Here is a 16,735-nt window from a genome sequence, read left to right on the forward strand (position 1 = left end):
CAGAGAAAATGTTCTCTCTAACTGCAGTATAAATACTTTAATTACAAAGTGGTTATAAAACAGACTCTTGCCCTGCACTTCAATTTGTTCCTTAATTCGTTCACTAATGTGAGAACCAAAGCCAAACAGCAACCTTACAACCTTCAGAGGGGCTGTTGCATTTGTACCCATGTCTAAAATATAATACAAGGATAGCATTACCAAGACAAAAAGTGCAACAATAAAAAACCTGCAGTTAATGCAGACACCTTGTTTGAATTTCACCAGGCAAAGAATCAGGCTAAAGGAACTGACTGTGACAACTTGCATTCCATCTAAACCAGTATTCACATCATGAACACAGTGAATGCTGTACTCGCATTGAAACATCCAACATTAATGAAAAAAATTCCACACCACTCATGTATGTAAAAACTTCATAGTGCAAACTATAACCTTTATTATTATTACTGAGGTACAGAGTATATTCCCAAACCTGAGAGTGGCTAGAGACACTGACAAGTCTAAAGCATCACAATGCTGACCTTATATGCTGACAATTTTCCACATGGAAACCATTTATTTCTTGATCAAAACATCCAGTTTTAAAACTGTTAAAAGTAAAGCTGAAAAGATGGGCTGAACCAAGGTTTTCTGACTTGCAGTCCCCAAGTTGGAAAGATGATCCTGTAAGAAAACGTGTTGCAATAATTCAAGACCGCTTTGTGTTCATCACAGCACTAAAAAAAGGTGATGGCAACGCATTTTAGATTGTAAGTCATTTGACAATATACACTTTATTCTGATACAAAATTGAAATATTTTAAACAAATTTCAATCCATTATGGACTATACTGAAATTTTTAATTTCTATGCTATTTTAACTTGTTTAACCACAAGTTCTGAGATTCCAGCACACTAGCACCATTGCTCTTGAAGTCTTTGCCAGTTATTATACCATTTTATTCTGTTTCCAGTCTTGCGATATTATCTTCTACATGAAGGCCATTTTTCTTCTACTTGGAGATACTTGGATTACTTTAGTTCAGGAAAAAGCTAATAGATAGAGATGGCAACCTGTAGCACCCACAGCAGAAAAAGAATCATCCATCAGATATCTGAATTTCAGTGATACTCAAGATCCTACATGCTCGACACAATTTAAGATACAGGCATTTGTCAGAGACCACAGACTGGTTTTTAAGAGAACATTCCACCCCAGTGCAGACAGCATATGAAAACATGTTAGTGTCTTAAACACAGGAACCAAAGACAGCACATCAGTACATCACACAATCAATGCTTGAAAGACTAAGAGCTTTAAATATTAAACAGATATAAAAGTTAAGATGCTGTGTTCAATTTCCATGTTATGTAATAACATACTTATCACATCTGCATCAATCTGGCCTCCTTTTGGGGAAACCCTCCTTACTACCTGGAAGTACCATCTTTGTTTTCAAATAAACTTCTGTACAACTGCAGCTTAGGGACCAGTGCTTCATTAACTTTGCATCTTTAGATCTCCATCTTTATTTACAGCTGCTATTTTCAACAGCAGCCAGTAAAGAAAAAAGGTGGCTATAAAATAACATTCTCAACTCTTCAAAGTGACTCTTAGACAAAGCTACACTCGACCAAGTAGTCCCTTCAAGAACGTGTTTATCTTTGACAAAGTTATTTCTGAACAAATTAGGGTACGAATAATTGAACCTAAGCCAATTAGTCTAATAAGAGTGTTATGAATCTAAGTGTGAAAATAATTTTAAGTGAATATTTAGTTCTTTATGTAGTGCAAAAAGACCTGTCCAGAGCACAAAACCAATCTGCAGCACTGTGGGATCCTCTGTTAAGGAAAGATAAAATTCTGCTGTATACATAGGCTAGTAGTAGAATGCAAACTAGAAAGTTTTTGTTAAAAATTACTTTTGTTAAAACAATCTTAAGATACTTGCAAGCACAACAGCATTTGCCCTCACCTGAGTAATGGTGAAACACTAATGCTGTTCCCTGCTACCTGTTGCTACACAAATGCCTGGGGGAAGCTCTGCCTAGCAGAGGAAAATCACAGGTTTTCAACTTCCAGGTGTAAGCAAGCAAGCTTGTCACCTCTGCAACAAGCTGACTGGCATAATACACTATGACTGTGACTGTACTGCTGCAGTTTCAGATTTTGGCTCAACCTTGGCTAAGCAAAAGCTTTTGTCAAAGTTTTTTAAACAAATATATACAGTCATTGGGAGATTTTCCATTAAGTAGCTCCTGATTTTGTGAAAATCTCTGTAAATTACTTCCAAATTAACTTTTGATTTTACATTACTAAATCATGAACTGCTTTCTGGAAGTTTACAGGTGGCAGCCAGAAAGTTTAAATACTTGAATCAGTTTGTGAATATGCCTCAGCCTCTGATAAACTGAAATGCAGATTCCATTTGACTATTTTCAGAATAACTGCAGTATAGCCAACACTAAAATAGAAATTGACTTCATAAAAATGATGCACAGGCTCAGAAACGTTTCAGGAAGTTTAAAAGGATGCTGGACTGCTATATGAAGGGACCTGTAACGATCAAAGATGCAGAAAAGGAAATAATGCATGTTCCAAGCGCTAAGAACCAATGTGCATAAAATCCGATTCCATGAGTTTTCACTTGTACAAAAGCTGTTGGGGATTCAGGGTATCATGTGACAGTACTGGCCTCCACTTAACTACCCTGCCCGAAGGCACACAAAATCTAAAAGGGAGCTCTTTGATTTGTACAGGTACATACAACCCCACCTGGTAAGCCAAGCTCCACTCACTAGGAGGGAAGTCCCGGCTCTTGAAGGGTGCAGAATGAATGCAGCAGCAGGTCACACACTGCTGAGAACTGCAGAACTGCTTCAGCGTTGCTGCCTTTCTGGGCTTCTGGGGGCTCTTTCCCTTACATGGCACAGAACAATTTCCCCCCACCCCCGACCCCAGCACACCCCCCTACAGTAACCAGAGTGCCTATTTCAAAACATTTACAGTTTGTCTTGTTGATCTGGAACACACAGCAATTTTGTATCTGCCAGGAACACAAGATTCTTGGATAGGAACCGGATGACATATACTGGAATACTTGCTCCTTACTACTTATGGCTTTCCTTGATATCAAAAGGCTGGCAAAGGAAAGCCTAGAAGGAAAGAAGGGTTAAACAGATGTTTTACTATACACTACAAATCTTACCCAGTCAGAAACCTTCAACTGAAGAGGATGTGCAAGACATTCCCCATTTTGTCAAGCAGCAGCTTCTCATTCAACCTGAAAATTAAAGAAATTACTCTTACCTTGTTAAAAAACCTTCCGCTACTCTTTATAATTCATGAAAAATTTTAAAGGCAAACCTTACCTATGCTCATTGCCCTTCCTTTCAGGTCTAAATGCTAGACCTATTGATTTTGAGTCAACTCAAGTAGCTATCACTCAAGGAGGTTCCAAAAGGTGAAGAACTCTTGCTAGACTTTCTTCGATATTTCAGCTGTGATAAGCAGATTTAACTAGCCTTGGGAAAGCTGCTCACTATCAGCACAGTATCTTATGCCTTCACTTTTCTGGAAGTTGAAGCTGTTGCTCCTGCTGCCTTGTCATTCTTTTATTAGGCTGACTTCTCCATACTCAATAGGCTGCTGAAGTCCTGTCTTACGAGTCTCCTTAGCAATGTATGGATCAAAGAAGTACATCCTAGGTTCTGAAAAGCTGGTGAATCACTGTCCTCAGGGCTTACACTTTTCCACATCACAAACAACAGCTAAGCTACCCCACCCACCTACAAAGCGGTCACTTACATCCATCTCTTAAAAGGTTGCATACAGATCTTGTTCATAAAGTTTATTATGACACTATTTTTCAAAGTTAACATTGTTGTCACAGTACAGCTACAAGAGGCCCTGTTAAAAAGAACACTGTCAATACATTCTAAAAAAATTTAGAAATACCAGATCAATTGTCAGAAGGGACATCAACCCCATCCTCCAGTTGTCCCTGCAATCAGTTGCAGACCCCAAGTGCAAGTCTACACATCTTCTACAGCATAGTAACATACAAAACAAGTCGGTAGTTTGGTGTCTCACTCCCTAGTGAGTTGTGGTTTAGTTTCCCATGTTTTCAAACTCCAAATGGGTTGTTTAAAAAATGCCTTTATTGAAGTACAGCCTCCCCCCCACCCCAAGCCCAAATGAATATGTACAACAGAAGCGTTCACTAAACCACCAATTCTTGCTTTAACTTTTGAGATCTTTTAAAACTCCACAGAAAATAAGCAGCAGACTTTGAAATCCATTTTGGACGCTACCATCTTGACACTGGTTCCTTGTTTTAGTGTACTGCAGTCTAAATACACTCCAATAACAGTGTTTAAATAACATATGTTTAATTTTTTTTTTTCAAACAACACACTCATTTTTCTACCACTTCTTAAAAATTATAATTCATTATTAATATGACTGATTATGCCTTGAGCCATTTCATACATCTTTGCAGATTCATTCCTATACTGGAATTGCATTTACCTTATACTGCACATTGACCCAGAAGTGAAACAGGTGTGAGTAATTCCAATACATATTGCCAAGTGTCTGAGTATTTCTTTTATTGACTGGGTCCCTACTCTTCTTAGTCTGAATGGACAGCAAGCACTGGCCTGGCAATAGTCAAGAGAATTCACATCAGATGAGGACAGGACAGACTGCAGTGCCTTAATTTGGAGGTCAGAAGTGAGAATGGAGTACCATTTCTAGCCATATGCGCTGGTAACATTTGCTACTCCAGTGCACCAAATCCAGTCGCAGCACACTATCACTCTGCCTGTGGGAACTTGAGACTGTACATTCTACATTGTGGGAAGTGTTTCTAGTCGGAAAAATACAATTAGATGGTGTTTTATTTTCAAGCTCTTAGCTGAGCACAGACATCTGCAAGGGAAGCAGCTTACAAACTATACTACTTCAGAGCCCACGGGGAATGGGCTTTTGGAACGCATTACCTGGGACTGTCAGTGATTACACCTGCGCTACCCTTGGCTCCCAGTCAGAAGAATGTGTCCAGAAAATTGCCTAGGGTGCATGCAAGAAAGTATATAGCCATTAAATTATTGAGGAACATACCTATTACTCTCACTATGATGCCTCATTTAATTGAAACAGTGCAGTCTGGTGTGAGGGAAAAGGAAATGGGGACAAAGGAAGGGGATGAAAATTCCAAGCCACCCTCCCCAAAGTATAGTTTTATTGAAACAGATTCATTGTATATCTCAAGGAAACAGGCACTTGATTCCCCCCACCTTAACTTCTCGGGAATTACAATAAATATAAAGGTAAAAAGCAAGTTTCTTTTTCTCTTAACCCAAGACTTAAACAACTTCAGTTATCCCTTATGCATCTCAAACGAGACGGGAGACAGCTTTCATGTGTCTAAAGTTGGTCTTGTTAAAATATTTATCATGCCTTATTTTCTTGAAGCGCTAGTACTAATACAGAACTACAAATTAAAAAAATATGCACAAACCAAAAAGTAATTTTAAATTTTCATTAAGGTAAAGCTTATTTCTATGATTCACAAACACTAATTTGAGTAACTCAATCCTAGTTATACATCTAAACAAACTATAATGCAACATACAGATGTTTTCCCTCTGTATGCCTATGTAAGTCATGTCAATGACAGTTACGTATATACACTGAGACTAGACCCTTAAGACTGCAAATCAATAGGTGTTTCTATTGTTAACTTTAAATTAATACAAAATAGTAATTGAGAAATGCATTAATCTTCTCTATTAACTAACAAGGAAACACCCTAAACTACATTTTATTTCTGTTATAGTTCTCTGTACTAAATGTGGAAAAACTGAACTACACAAATATTGAAAAGTTAAAAAATCATTGATTTGTTTATTCCTGGTACCACTACCACAATTTACAGGGCAATATACCTGATGTAATGGGAAAATAAAAAGAAAAAAGAAAGACAAAGCTACAACAGAGAAAGACCTCAGGAATGTACATCTAATCGACACTACATTGCATTAATCAATAGCTGCACTTTTTGCAAACTGTGGCTATGACAGTCCTGATCAAGAAGGGTTTCCTGTTTAAGCTGCAGTAACTTTTCTGACTATGGATCATCGTTCCTTCTGTGGCAGATTTTACAGTTCCTCTAATTCATTTGGGACGACTGTCTCAAAGTAACCTGCAGCTTTCCTGACAACTCCTCGCTCTCTCTCCTGCTAAGAACTGTAGCCTGTTGAATACAGGATAAGAAAATTATTACTCTCAGTGAACAGTTGCACATTATTAATCATCATTATAAATATACATTACACCTACCCTTTTTCTGGTAGCATTTTTAGAATCTTCTACCACCATAGCCCCCACTTCCACTTCCAGATCCATAACCACCTACAAAAATAGGATGTATATTGAAATACAAGAATAACAAGGGATTTTAACTCAAAAAACATTCTCTATACAAAATCATGCTTACCACCATAGGGACTGCCTGAACTTCTGCCACCAAAGCTACCACCACCTTTCATGGGACCATAGTTAGACTGCTGCTGGCCACTGTAATTGCCAAAATCATTGTAGTTTCCACTTCCACCATAATTACCTGAAATAAACACAAATGTATAAAGTCATGTTTGATCAATTCTTAGGGCACAAAGCCTGCAAATTATGGTATCCAATGTGAAAGTAATAGTTTTAAAACTATTTCAAATGAAGTTCAAGCATTTTGCATGCTACCTTTATGCAAAATGTATGAACGGAAAACCCTTAACACTGGAAAATTTATCAATTTGAGTAGGCAATTTGATGTTAACACAATTTAAGGCCCTTAAAGTAAGAAAAGCACGTGAGTTTCACCATCATTCTTCCACTGCCCAACACTCTGCATGTATGACAATAATGTAAATTACATACTAACTATTTGCTCCAAAAAGTGATAGAAGTGTAACGGGCATGCTGCAAATGTACATCAGGAAGTATAATAAAGTATGCAGCAGCTTTTGCAGCTTGACTTCCCAAATTTTGGGTAAACAATAAAAAAAGCTTATAAAAACTTATATTCACAGTCCTTGGAAAGGAAGATGTGATCTACATGATGTGAACTGGTATCTGAGGAAAACAGCGTATTTAAAATGGTCAAAATCTTTAATACTCTACCTCCACACACAGAACTACAGCTGAAACTTTTTGAAAAATACATCCCAGGCAACATAATGTTATAGCGTATCAAAGCTGATCCACACTGAAAAGAACTCTCCTTATGCAACATGGCATTCTATGTTAAAACCTACTTGTACAAGCCATTTTATACATATTCCAGTACCATATTTCAGGTACTGTAAAATGAGACCTGACTAAAAAATATGGATGTCTAATTAAAGTTGGCATCTTACCACCACCAAAATTTCCTCCTTCATTGTAGCCATCGTATCCTCCTCCACCACCTCCATATCCACCACCTGGGTTTCCATATCCTGGTCCTCCACCACCACCATAACCTCCTCTGCTGCCATAGCCAGGACCACCTCCATAGTTGCCACCTTTGAACAAAAAAGTCAAACTAAACACATCAAAGCCAAATACCGGCAAGGAAGGGTACATTTAACAAAAAACCCCAAACCAACACGACTGCCCAATAAAAATCTCCCACAGCATTTTCCCTTTATTATACTCATTGTGGTTCCAACTTTATCTAAGCTATTTAACCGAAAAAATCCCCCATGTTTATTAAGTCAGTAATCAAGTAATTAATTAAGTAATTAATCAAGTAATCACATACTACTTCCCTCGCCCTTTCTGACTATTGATAATTGTCCTTTCTGGCCTTTTGGTAATGTACACATTTCTCTTCAGATGCATTCTGGATCCTCATCCAAACTTCATAATGAAAAAGATACTACCAAGCCATGAAAACTCTTACAGCTGATTGAAAACATTTCTGGTATGATAGCCGGCCATTGCTTTGTTCAGTTTAGTCTTTTCAACTGACAGCAGAATCTTCATTTAGTTCTCAATAATCTTTAACAGCTGTCTCATGACCTCATAATATGAAATTATTTAAAGGGTAAATACAAAGGAGTATTTTTGTCCATCTATCCATCATTTTGTGGGGAAAACAAAAAAACCACTAATTCTTCACAGCTCTACAATGTAGACATTTAACTTCCATTATCACTATTATCACATTATCACCAAAGCAGATTTTGTTTTGAAGGTGAATGCAAGACTTACAGCTTGTTCTAACAGTGTGGGGAAAAAGAAAGTGAACAATACACTTACCATCGCCAAATCCATTGTATCCGTCACCACCCCCAAAGCTTCCTCTGCTCCCACCACCGCCACCACCACCCCCATAGCCTCCTAGAACACAAAACAGATGAGAATGTTTTCCTGAACACACATGTTAAATGTTTAAGCCAACTGACACAGGAAATAAAAAAAAAAACAAACCACACCAGAAATCACATTCTATATAAATATTCCAGTCATTTACCTCTCCCACCAAAGTTTCCTCCTCGGCCAAAGTTCCCTCCACCGCCTCCAAAGTTTCCACGGCCCATGAAGTTGCCGGAGCCACCCCCACGACCTACAAAATATTTCACTTGAATTACATTAATTGAAAGCCCGTTACATAAAATAACTATGCACAACTACAACTCACCTCTCTGAGAGCTAGCAGTCTGCATCTCTTGTTTTGAGAGAGCTTTTTTCACTTCACAGTTATGTCCATTTATAGTATGGTATTTCTGAACTACAGAAAATTGTGAAATAGCAAAGTTAGAAAATCACATCACAATAATATGCTGTAAAACTCTCAGAGACAGCTACTGTAAGGCATGACCACAACTTTTAAAAGAAAAATGAAACTGACCCCATCTCTTACAACAGTAAAGCAGTTGACTATGCAAACACCTCATTCCACATGTTGCTGTTCTGAAGTCTTACATTAACACTTATCCCACAAAAGTAGTACTCAATGAAGACTTACATACCAACAATTTTATCAACTGTATCATGATCATCAAAAGTTACAAAAGCGAAGCCTCTTTTCTTTCCACTCTGCCTGTCTTCCATGACTTCTATGGTTTCAATCTTGCCATATTTTTCAAAGTACTCCCTTAAATTATATTCTTCTGTATCTTCTTTAATTCCACCAACAAATATTTTCTTTACTGTGAGATGTGCCCCAGGCTTTACAGAATCCTGAAATGCCAAAAATGACATTCAGTGCTTCACATTATTAGGTAAACATGAGGAAAAAAGGTTAACTGAAACACTAACTCACCTCCCTCGAAACTGCTCTCTTTGGTTCAACCACGCGCCCATCAACCTTATGTGGTCGAGCACTCATGGCAGCATCCACCTCCTCCACACAAGAGTAAGTCACAAAGCCAAAGCCTCTGGAACGTTTTGTCTGGGGGTCTCTCATCACCTGCAAGAACATAGGAGGTATCTGCATCTCTGTCCTAGATTAAGTACCTATACCCTTTCCAAACCACCAACTATTATTAGACACTTTACCACACAGTCCGTGAGTGTGCCCCATTTTTCAAAGTGCTCTCTCAAGCTATCATCTGTTGTTTCAAAGCTCAGACCTCCAATGAACAGCTTTCGCAACTGCTCTGGCTCCTTCGGCTCATGGCCCTACAAAATCAAAAATCAAAAACATATTTTGAATACAAATCACAGAATTAAAATTTCACAGAATTACTAAAAATTATCTGTGCACATTATACCTACAAATAGGTGGAATATATTTACATAAAAACAATGACTTCTAATGGGTATAAAACAGCAGCATAATAAACAATTAATGAGGTGTGATTTTAATTAAAACACTAACTAACTACCTTAAGAGTGCTCAAATACAAACAGTAAAAGAATTTCAATATACTAAATAACTTGGTTGCTCCCCAACCCCTGGAAGTGCATTCATTCTATGCTTATCTTTGAGTTGCAGATTGCTCTGTAGGGACTAGCGATGAAGCACTGCTGGATAAAGTTCTAACATTTCATGAAGCATAATCACAAAGAACTATAAAAAATTTAAGGATGCAGAAATGAGTTTAATTGAAGTTTTTGACAACATTGCCTATATATGAGCAGTCACATTTTAAAATGAAGTTTTAGAGCCCAGTTTTCTATAGAATGATTAAAGTGGGCTTACAAGTACAATTGTGTTTCTGCTTTCAGTGCTGCATTTTTTTAGTAGACAGGGAATTTCCCCACACCTTTGACAGGAGTTTACGAAATATTATTTTAAAACTTTCTTCCACTGTAAGGGAAGTCTTACCAAAAGGCAACCAAATTAAAACCTTGTTTTGCAATCATGAACTTCTGTGCATGTGAAACAGTCCACAAGGTACTGGCCAGCTATACTAGGTATGACTTCAGTTCTGCAGCACAAATGCGCAACAGGCTTCGCAGTTTCTGCTGCAGTGCGCTGAACCAGACTAGATGCAGCATTATTGTAAGAGGTGAACTACATAAAACCAGCCACAGACTTCTATGTGTGGACATCTTGCTTCAAACCTGAGGTGCTTTAAGCTCTGCTAAGGTGCTAGGAATAGCCAGGAAAGCAACCCTTTGAGTGAGATTTTCTGATTTACACAGTGCTTTAGGAAATTGTTGGTTTATAATGTTCAGGTTGTACTACAGGAAACAACACCTACGACAATGAAAAACTGACTGAGAAGCAAATCCCTGCTTTCATATCTGCTAAACTTTGTGAGAAACAGCATGAGCATTCTCAGTTATAGTTTTCTATTTATGGCCTTGTTACTGCAGGAACATTATATAAATGATTAACAGTCAACAATCCTAGGACTACCAAGTTAAGCTTCTTTTCTACGGTCTTCTAAGTGGTCTGGACTACAAAAGTATAATAAATAAAATCTCCCTTCTAAGTATATGTAAACTTAAAATTTTATAGGGTAACACACCCACTGCATATGGAAACTGCTTTAGGCCAAGTGTTGTTTTCTGTTGCTGTTTTTTTTTAAATCTACAGACAATACGTAACTTTTACCTGGGTCATGTTAAAGCTGGGAACACTGAGTGTTTCAAAGTCTCTTACATATATTAAAGGAAATTTATTTTGTGGAACTGCAGAGTTCAGACTCCTCCAAAACAAAAAACCTATATAAGGAAAAACTAGACAAACTTTTTACAGTTCTCTAATATCCCTCACGGCTATGATGGTTTTCAGCCAATGACTCAGACTGCTTTTACCTTAAAAGAATGACCACACAACTTTTCAGGTCACTCCTGAAAGGAAAAGTGAAGTCCTTCTCAGCTTATTGTTATTATGTGCACATGAACTGCTGTTCTTATACAGGAGCAAGAACACCTGCTGTTATAGCTTCTCTCTTTCATTAGAGAGAAATTATCCTTAGGACACACCTACGTTATAGGAACTCTACACAAAAATAAAAGGTAGCATTTTCTTAGGGAATTAGTTTTTTTCCAGTCAGTTTGTTCTCACTGGGGTTTTCAGTGCTGTCCTATATTACAAAGCGCTGTTTTCTCGGTTGTTCTGCTGGAGGTTACTCATAGCAGCAGTCTCTCCTGAGCAGCAAATGCTGTGCAACACCTCTCTCCCTTCCTCCTTAGTTTAACTACCACACTGCTCCAACAATATCAGCAGGCGGCCTCCTACTCAGCTGACACCGCAGGCCAGCACGCCATTTTGCAGCTCTCCTCTACGGGGGCGGAGAGTTTAAGCTGTAAGAACGCCCAGCCTGCATTTAGCCGCCAAGACGCTGTTTCTCCCCTGGAACTGTTTAAGGGGTTTCCAAGCACATTAACAGGCTCTGATGAGGCGGGAAACTTTCTTTCCTGCCTCGACTACTGCCTTCCTCCCTAAAGCCAAGGCTCTGCGCAGCCCCGACCGCCTCCATTTTGTGAGCGGCCGCGTCTCCTCCGCCGTCAATATGGAGCCGGGGGCGGGGCCGCGCCGTCAGATCCCAGCGCCGCAGTGGCGCCATGGGCGGGGCCCGCCGGCCCGGCAGGAGGGCAGGGACAGGCCGGCGCTGAGGGGACTGCGCGGTCCCCTCCGCTCACCTCCTCCCGCCAGCAACATCGAAACACTAGTTCCTAGGTCCTACCTAAACCCCCAAACGCTCAGCACAACCTAACTGTACCTCTCATCAGAGGGGAAGAAAAGATGGCAGCTAGAATCCTAATCTTTGCAGAAATCCGGACACGTTTTGACAATGCTGCTGCAGATACATACTGCCTCTATCCCGAGGCTGCTATCAACTGAAATTTTCTATGGCAGGGGTTTTGAATAATCAGCCTTTTGGAGCTGCAGTATTTCTCTCTAGAGGCACAGGTTTCAGGTGGAGCCCTCCCATGCATCATACCTCTATGAACCAAGTGTCCGCAAAATGCCTGGCACCACACCTACAGGCAGCTGTGGCTAAACGTGAGACCATCCTGTCCCCCAGGCAGTACAATCCTAGACTGTCTTCTGACAGGCAACTGTGGCCTCAGCACCTTTCTCTGTGAAACAGTTTCTCTACAAACTCTATAGGTTTTAAAATCATTCCAGGGTAAGCTACTTTTGTGAACTACAAGAGCTTGTGAACTACAAGTATGCAGCTGAGCAACCTCAGTTACACTCTATCCAAAGTCCAAATCAGTGAGAGTTTCAACATTCCTTCCAGAAGGACTTTACACACACGCTAACAGACGCATTCAACTCTAACAAGGTTTGTTCTTGAACCAAGTGTAGAGGCCCTCCCACATTGCAGTAGTATATCATTCCAGAAAAAAGTTGGTTTCAACTAGCTATTCAGGCATCCTGAAAAAATGATGTCAGAAAGCAAGCAAATCGAAATAAACAATCAGAAAATGCCTCAGTTATAAACTATATAGACATATTTAACACCCTTTTTGCTGATCTTAAAATTACCTTCTGAAGGGTATCAAGACCTTCACCCCCCTCCCATTTCCACACCCTGCCCCAAAGTAACTAGCTCCCATCCTCCCAGAAACAGCCCCAACATCTTCTCTATACTACGCACCTTATTCAGTCTACGGTATTTCTGCTAGAAGCAAAAGAAAACAGTTATTTTTACTTAGTACAGCTCGCTTTCATTTGCAGTGACTATCAGGCAACCATTTTTTCATAAAAAAAAAAAAGAAAAAAGAAAAAAGGAACCTGTCTTCATTCCCACTAAATACAGGACTTTGAAGATATGAAGTATTCAAGTTCCTGCTGATACTCTGAGGATGCATGAATTTTTCAATAATTACACCTTGCTTTAATCAGAAACATATATTTAATTGGTTTTAACAGAAAACTAGAAAAGCAAAATTTTCCCATTATGCTAACACCCCACCCCTTAAAACTGTAAGCAATAAACTGCAATTTAAAGTTACTCTGCTAACACGGGGATGAAGAAGGTAGAAAAAAAAGCCATTTATTAATATATCAGATAGAAATTAGTAACTTGGGTTTTTTTTCTTTTGTTTCCCCTTAAAACTTGTGTTTTTAAATAAAAAAAACAATCCTCTCACCTGTGAGGATCGTCTTCCTTTCCTCTTGTAGTCTTCCACCTCTCTCTCTTCCTTAATAGCAGCCATTTTGGAAGGGTACTCTAACTCAGCCTTTCTTTTAGATCTAGGAAACCTAGAAAACAGGTTGGATAAGTCAGCACTTACCCCAATTCCTGTGACACAGGGCCTTCTCTGGCTGAAATGCACAGGTGTGGCTTTACAGGACGAAACGGGTAAAAGTAGGAAAAAAAATCCAAGTATTTAAAAGGGTAAAAATCCTCAGCCTATTTGCTGATGAAGAGCTGCAGAAGGAACATCTGCTATCCTAGTAAAGCTCGTTTTACAACTGTTGGAATACCTAGGTACAAGGCTAAAATCTGCAGAAAACCTGTATCTATTACTGTCTTACATAACTATCACAGATACAACTGATACAGGGCAAGCAAATGCCACCTCTGATACCCAAAACCACTATATAAATTCTAAATATATATATAAAAATATATAAATCTAAAATCTCTGGATTTTAAACCCCAAAACACTTAACATTTTGTAAATAGTGCTAGTAAGAACTATCTGATGGTAACCTATTGTAATCAGCAATCCAGCATCCTGGAACACTAAAGGATGTCTTACAATGTTTTCTGTACTGAAAACCATTTACCACTTTCAGCAGTGGAATTTACTGACTGTCTCTTGCAACATCAGGAATTTTAACATCTGATCCTCAGCAATATGTAACACTAGACATTTACATTACTTTTGCTTCCAAATTATCTATTTGATTACTGTATTATATAAAGTTATGTATGTATCATTACAAAAATTACATCTTCTACAAGATAACCTCAGTGGATGAACCCATACCTATACATTTAAACAAAAAAATGTTCTCTACAGCCTTTATTCTTTAAAATTTTTTGAGATTTTCAAGTTACTTGCCTTAGTATTAGCACATTGGTATCTGACCACAATTCATCACTACTTTGGATGTTTCCTGAAACTTTATTACAGTCACTAAAATGCAATACTGTACATTTTATAACATACTTCAGTAAAACTACTCTTGTGGTGTATTAAAATCACAGATATCTACAAAATTAGGTGTGTTTCTGTGGGGGTTGTTTGTTTGGGTTGGGGTTTTTTTTAAAGTTTTCTTCATGCAAATACTGCATACGGAAAGGCAGACAGGTCCCTACTAATGACCAATATGTGCTGTTATTCATAGTGGAAATTATTGTTTAATATAATTCCATGTTAAAATACAGCTTTAAATTAAACTCAGCTGTGAAATCTTGAGTATCATGATTTAACACATTAACAATTTTAAAGGTTTTATTAAGTAACATCGAAGTGTTTGTATTATCTTTAATTCCTCTCTACACAATATTAAACCTCCTCTTGAAATCCATTAAATCAAACAACAGTTTGACTTAGGAGGTATTAGGATATTAAGTGCTTCAACTGACCTGTTCAGTTCTTGAAGTCATACATGGCAGGTATGGAACAGACCACTAACAGTTCAAAGGCTTTTTATAAACTGGCTGTATGGCAAAATACAACTTCAGGAATTGTTAGGAGGAAAGGGATAAACTTATTTAAATACTTTTTGTAAGTAATGGAAAGTATGCAATCCCTCTCTAATTTTGTCACCTGCTGCTTCCCCCCCGTGAGGCTCAGTGCTGGCCAACATTAAGCTCCCGGGCATGGTCTCTGCAGGCCATGACGGTCAGAACAGTATTGTCTCCTTGCTAATGCCACACCACCAGCTCAGCTGGAACACAGCTATCACTAAATGCTAGTTAAACTAGCATTGAAGACTTACATACTGCAACTTCACTACAGAAATGAAAGTAGTCTCGGAGCAAATCTCTTAGCTTATAATGAGAAAAAGTCATTAGGATACATCTCACTACTCAAAGGAACTTACAATGCTGCTGTACCTCTTACAGGAGACAAGGAGCTAACAGAGGCAAAACAGACATTCCCAAGATGGAGGTTTTCCTGTCCAATCAGAGAATACTATGGAGATATATCAGTCTTTTCTGTAAATAGCTAAAGTTGGACCTAAAGTGCACACACTTAGTGTACTGTAGTAAACCTAAAAGTTAAAGCGGGGAAAAAATTATTTTCAGCTTTAGGTGTGTTGGCAGTTTATTCCCAATGCCAACAGGAATGTCTGCCTGGGAAAAAAATTGCCAAGATAAAAGCTTAGTATCTTATGGGATGGATTTTCAAGCTTTACAGAAGCATGTTCAAATGCTTTGAATACATCAACCCCTCCAGTTAAACCCTGAAGCTGCTAAAACAATTGTTTACATGGAAAAGTTATTTTTAGCTGTTTTGCTAAGGGATCCAGTTTCTTCTCCGCTTTTAATGTAGGAACAGTAGTTGGTGTAGATCACTAGTGTGATCTCTTGTTTTCTGATCTTAATTTTATAGGGTTTCATCTTGCAATGAAGGGAATAAACAGCACACAAAAGAATCTGCACTATTCTTCTCACCACACTCTGAAATACTTGAGAAAAAAGCCTTTGAGAAAAGGTTTCGAGGAAAGAAAAGCAAAGGGGGAAGATAATGACCATTTCCCTCCAGGTAGGGCAGGGATGATTGTTTCAGTCTGCATTTGATCTCGGCTTCAATAAAGTTCAGGATATCTGAACCAAGGTTTGTACAGGGCTGCCTCTTCGTGCTGCACACCAAGATTATGGCTGGATGCCACCAAATGTCGTGACTTTTGTGCATGTGTGGTTGGGAGAGTGAAGAAAGGGAAGAGAGATCTGTACTTTGCCTTCCCCCACCTCTCTGGGCAGCAGAGGCTCGCTACACGTGTTAACTCCCCCTAGAAAGGGGTGAGAGATATTAGGGAGCTGTCGCAACGTGTATCAGCATTCCTCTACGAGAAGCAGCGTACTGCACCTAACGATCTTAACGCTTTAAAAGTCTGTTCTGAGGAAAGTGAGTGTGGAAAAAATGTCCCTGGCGCACTACTCGGGTAACTTACGTGGGGGGAGGGGAGAACACAGGGAGGGCAGAACAATGACACAGGTACGTGTGGGGCTCGCCTCTCCCTACTCCCGCCTGAATCCGCGCCCAGGTGTTTCGGTGTGCCCAGGAGTGCTGCGGAGGACTCTGCTACCCACAGCCCTGCCCCAGGCCGAGGGCCGGGCCGCTCTCGCCCACACGCCAGAGCGCTGCAAAATGGCGGCCGCAGCTCGCGGGGCC

General features: G+C 39.1%; 1 protein-coding gene across 10 annotated transcripts; it reads right to left on the reverse strand.

Moving 5' to 3' along the window:
• Positions 1 to 404: 404 nt before the first annotated feature.
• Positions 405 to 13,675, reverse strand: HNRNPA3 (heterogeneous nuclear ribonucleoprotein A3). 10 transcript variants are annotated; one of them, XR_003915773.1, is made up of 14 exons: positions 13,532 to 13,672; positions 13,036 to 13,059; positions 9,530 to 9,652; positions 9,294 to 9,440; positions 9,001 to 9,211; positions 8,670 to 8,759; positions 8,502 to 8,609; positions 8,288 to 8,368; positions 7,402 to 7,548; positions 6,486 to 6,611; positions 6,329 to 6,400; positions 4,987 to 5,056; positions 3,192 to 3,266; positions 405 to 666 (listed from the first exon to the last, which is right to left on the reverse strand). XR_003915773.1 is itself a non-coding variant. In XM_029959551.1 (12 exons), the coding sequence occupies exons 1-11, from the start codon at positions 13,595 to 13,597 to the stop codon at positions 6,348 to 6,350; spliced, it is 1,176 nt and encodes a 391-aa protein (XP_029815411.1). In that variant the 5' UTR covers positions 13,598 to 13,675; the 3' UTR covers positions 5,515 to 6,242; positions 6,329 to 6,347. The 10 variants fall into 10 exon arrangements, 4 of the variants coding, with proteins under 4 accessions (XP_029815411.1, XP_029815408.1, XP_029815409.1 ...); XR_003915770.1 differs by having other exon boundaries at positions 405 to 1,056; XR_003915772.1 differs by having other exon boundaries at positions 409 to 666; positions 3,791 to 5,056.
• Positions 13,676 to 16,735: the final 3,060 nt, after the last annotated feature.

The sequence above is a fragment of the Manacus vitellinus genome, unplaced genomic scaffold, assembly GCF_001715985.3.
Source record: "Manacus vitellinus isolate BGI_N305 unplaced genomic scaffold, ASM171598v3 scaffold_20_pilon, whole genome shotgun sequence".
In the NCBI taxonomy this organism is placed as follows: domain Eukaryota; kingdom Metazoa; phylum Chordata; class Aves; order Passeriformes; family Pipridae; genus Manacus; species Manacus vitellinus.

Excerpts from the sequence above, each read along its gene's own strand:
- HNRNPA3 (XM_029959551.1), bottom strand. The coding sequence starts at position 13,597 with ATGGCTGCTATTAAGGAAGAGAGAGAGGTGGAAGACTACAAGAGGAAA. Across the intron at positions 9,212-9,293 it reads AGAGAGCAGTTTCGAGGGAG|GATTCTGTAAAGCCTGGGGC; the intron begins GTGAGTTAGTGT and ends TTGGCATTTCAG. Across the intron at positions 8,610-8,669 it reads GACTGCTAGCTCTCAGAGAG|TGAAATATTTTGTAGGTCGT; the intron begins GTGAGTTGTAGT and ends ATGTAATTCAAG.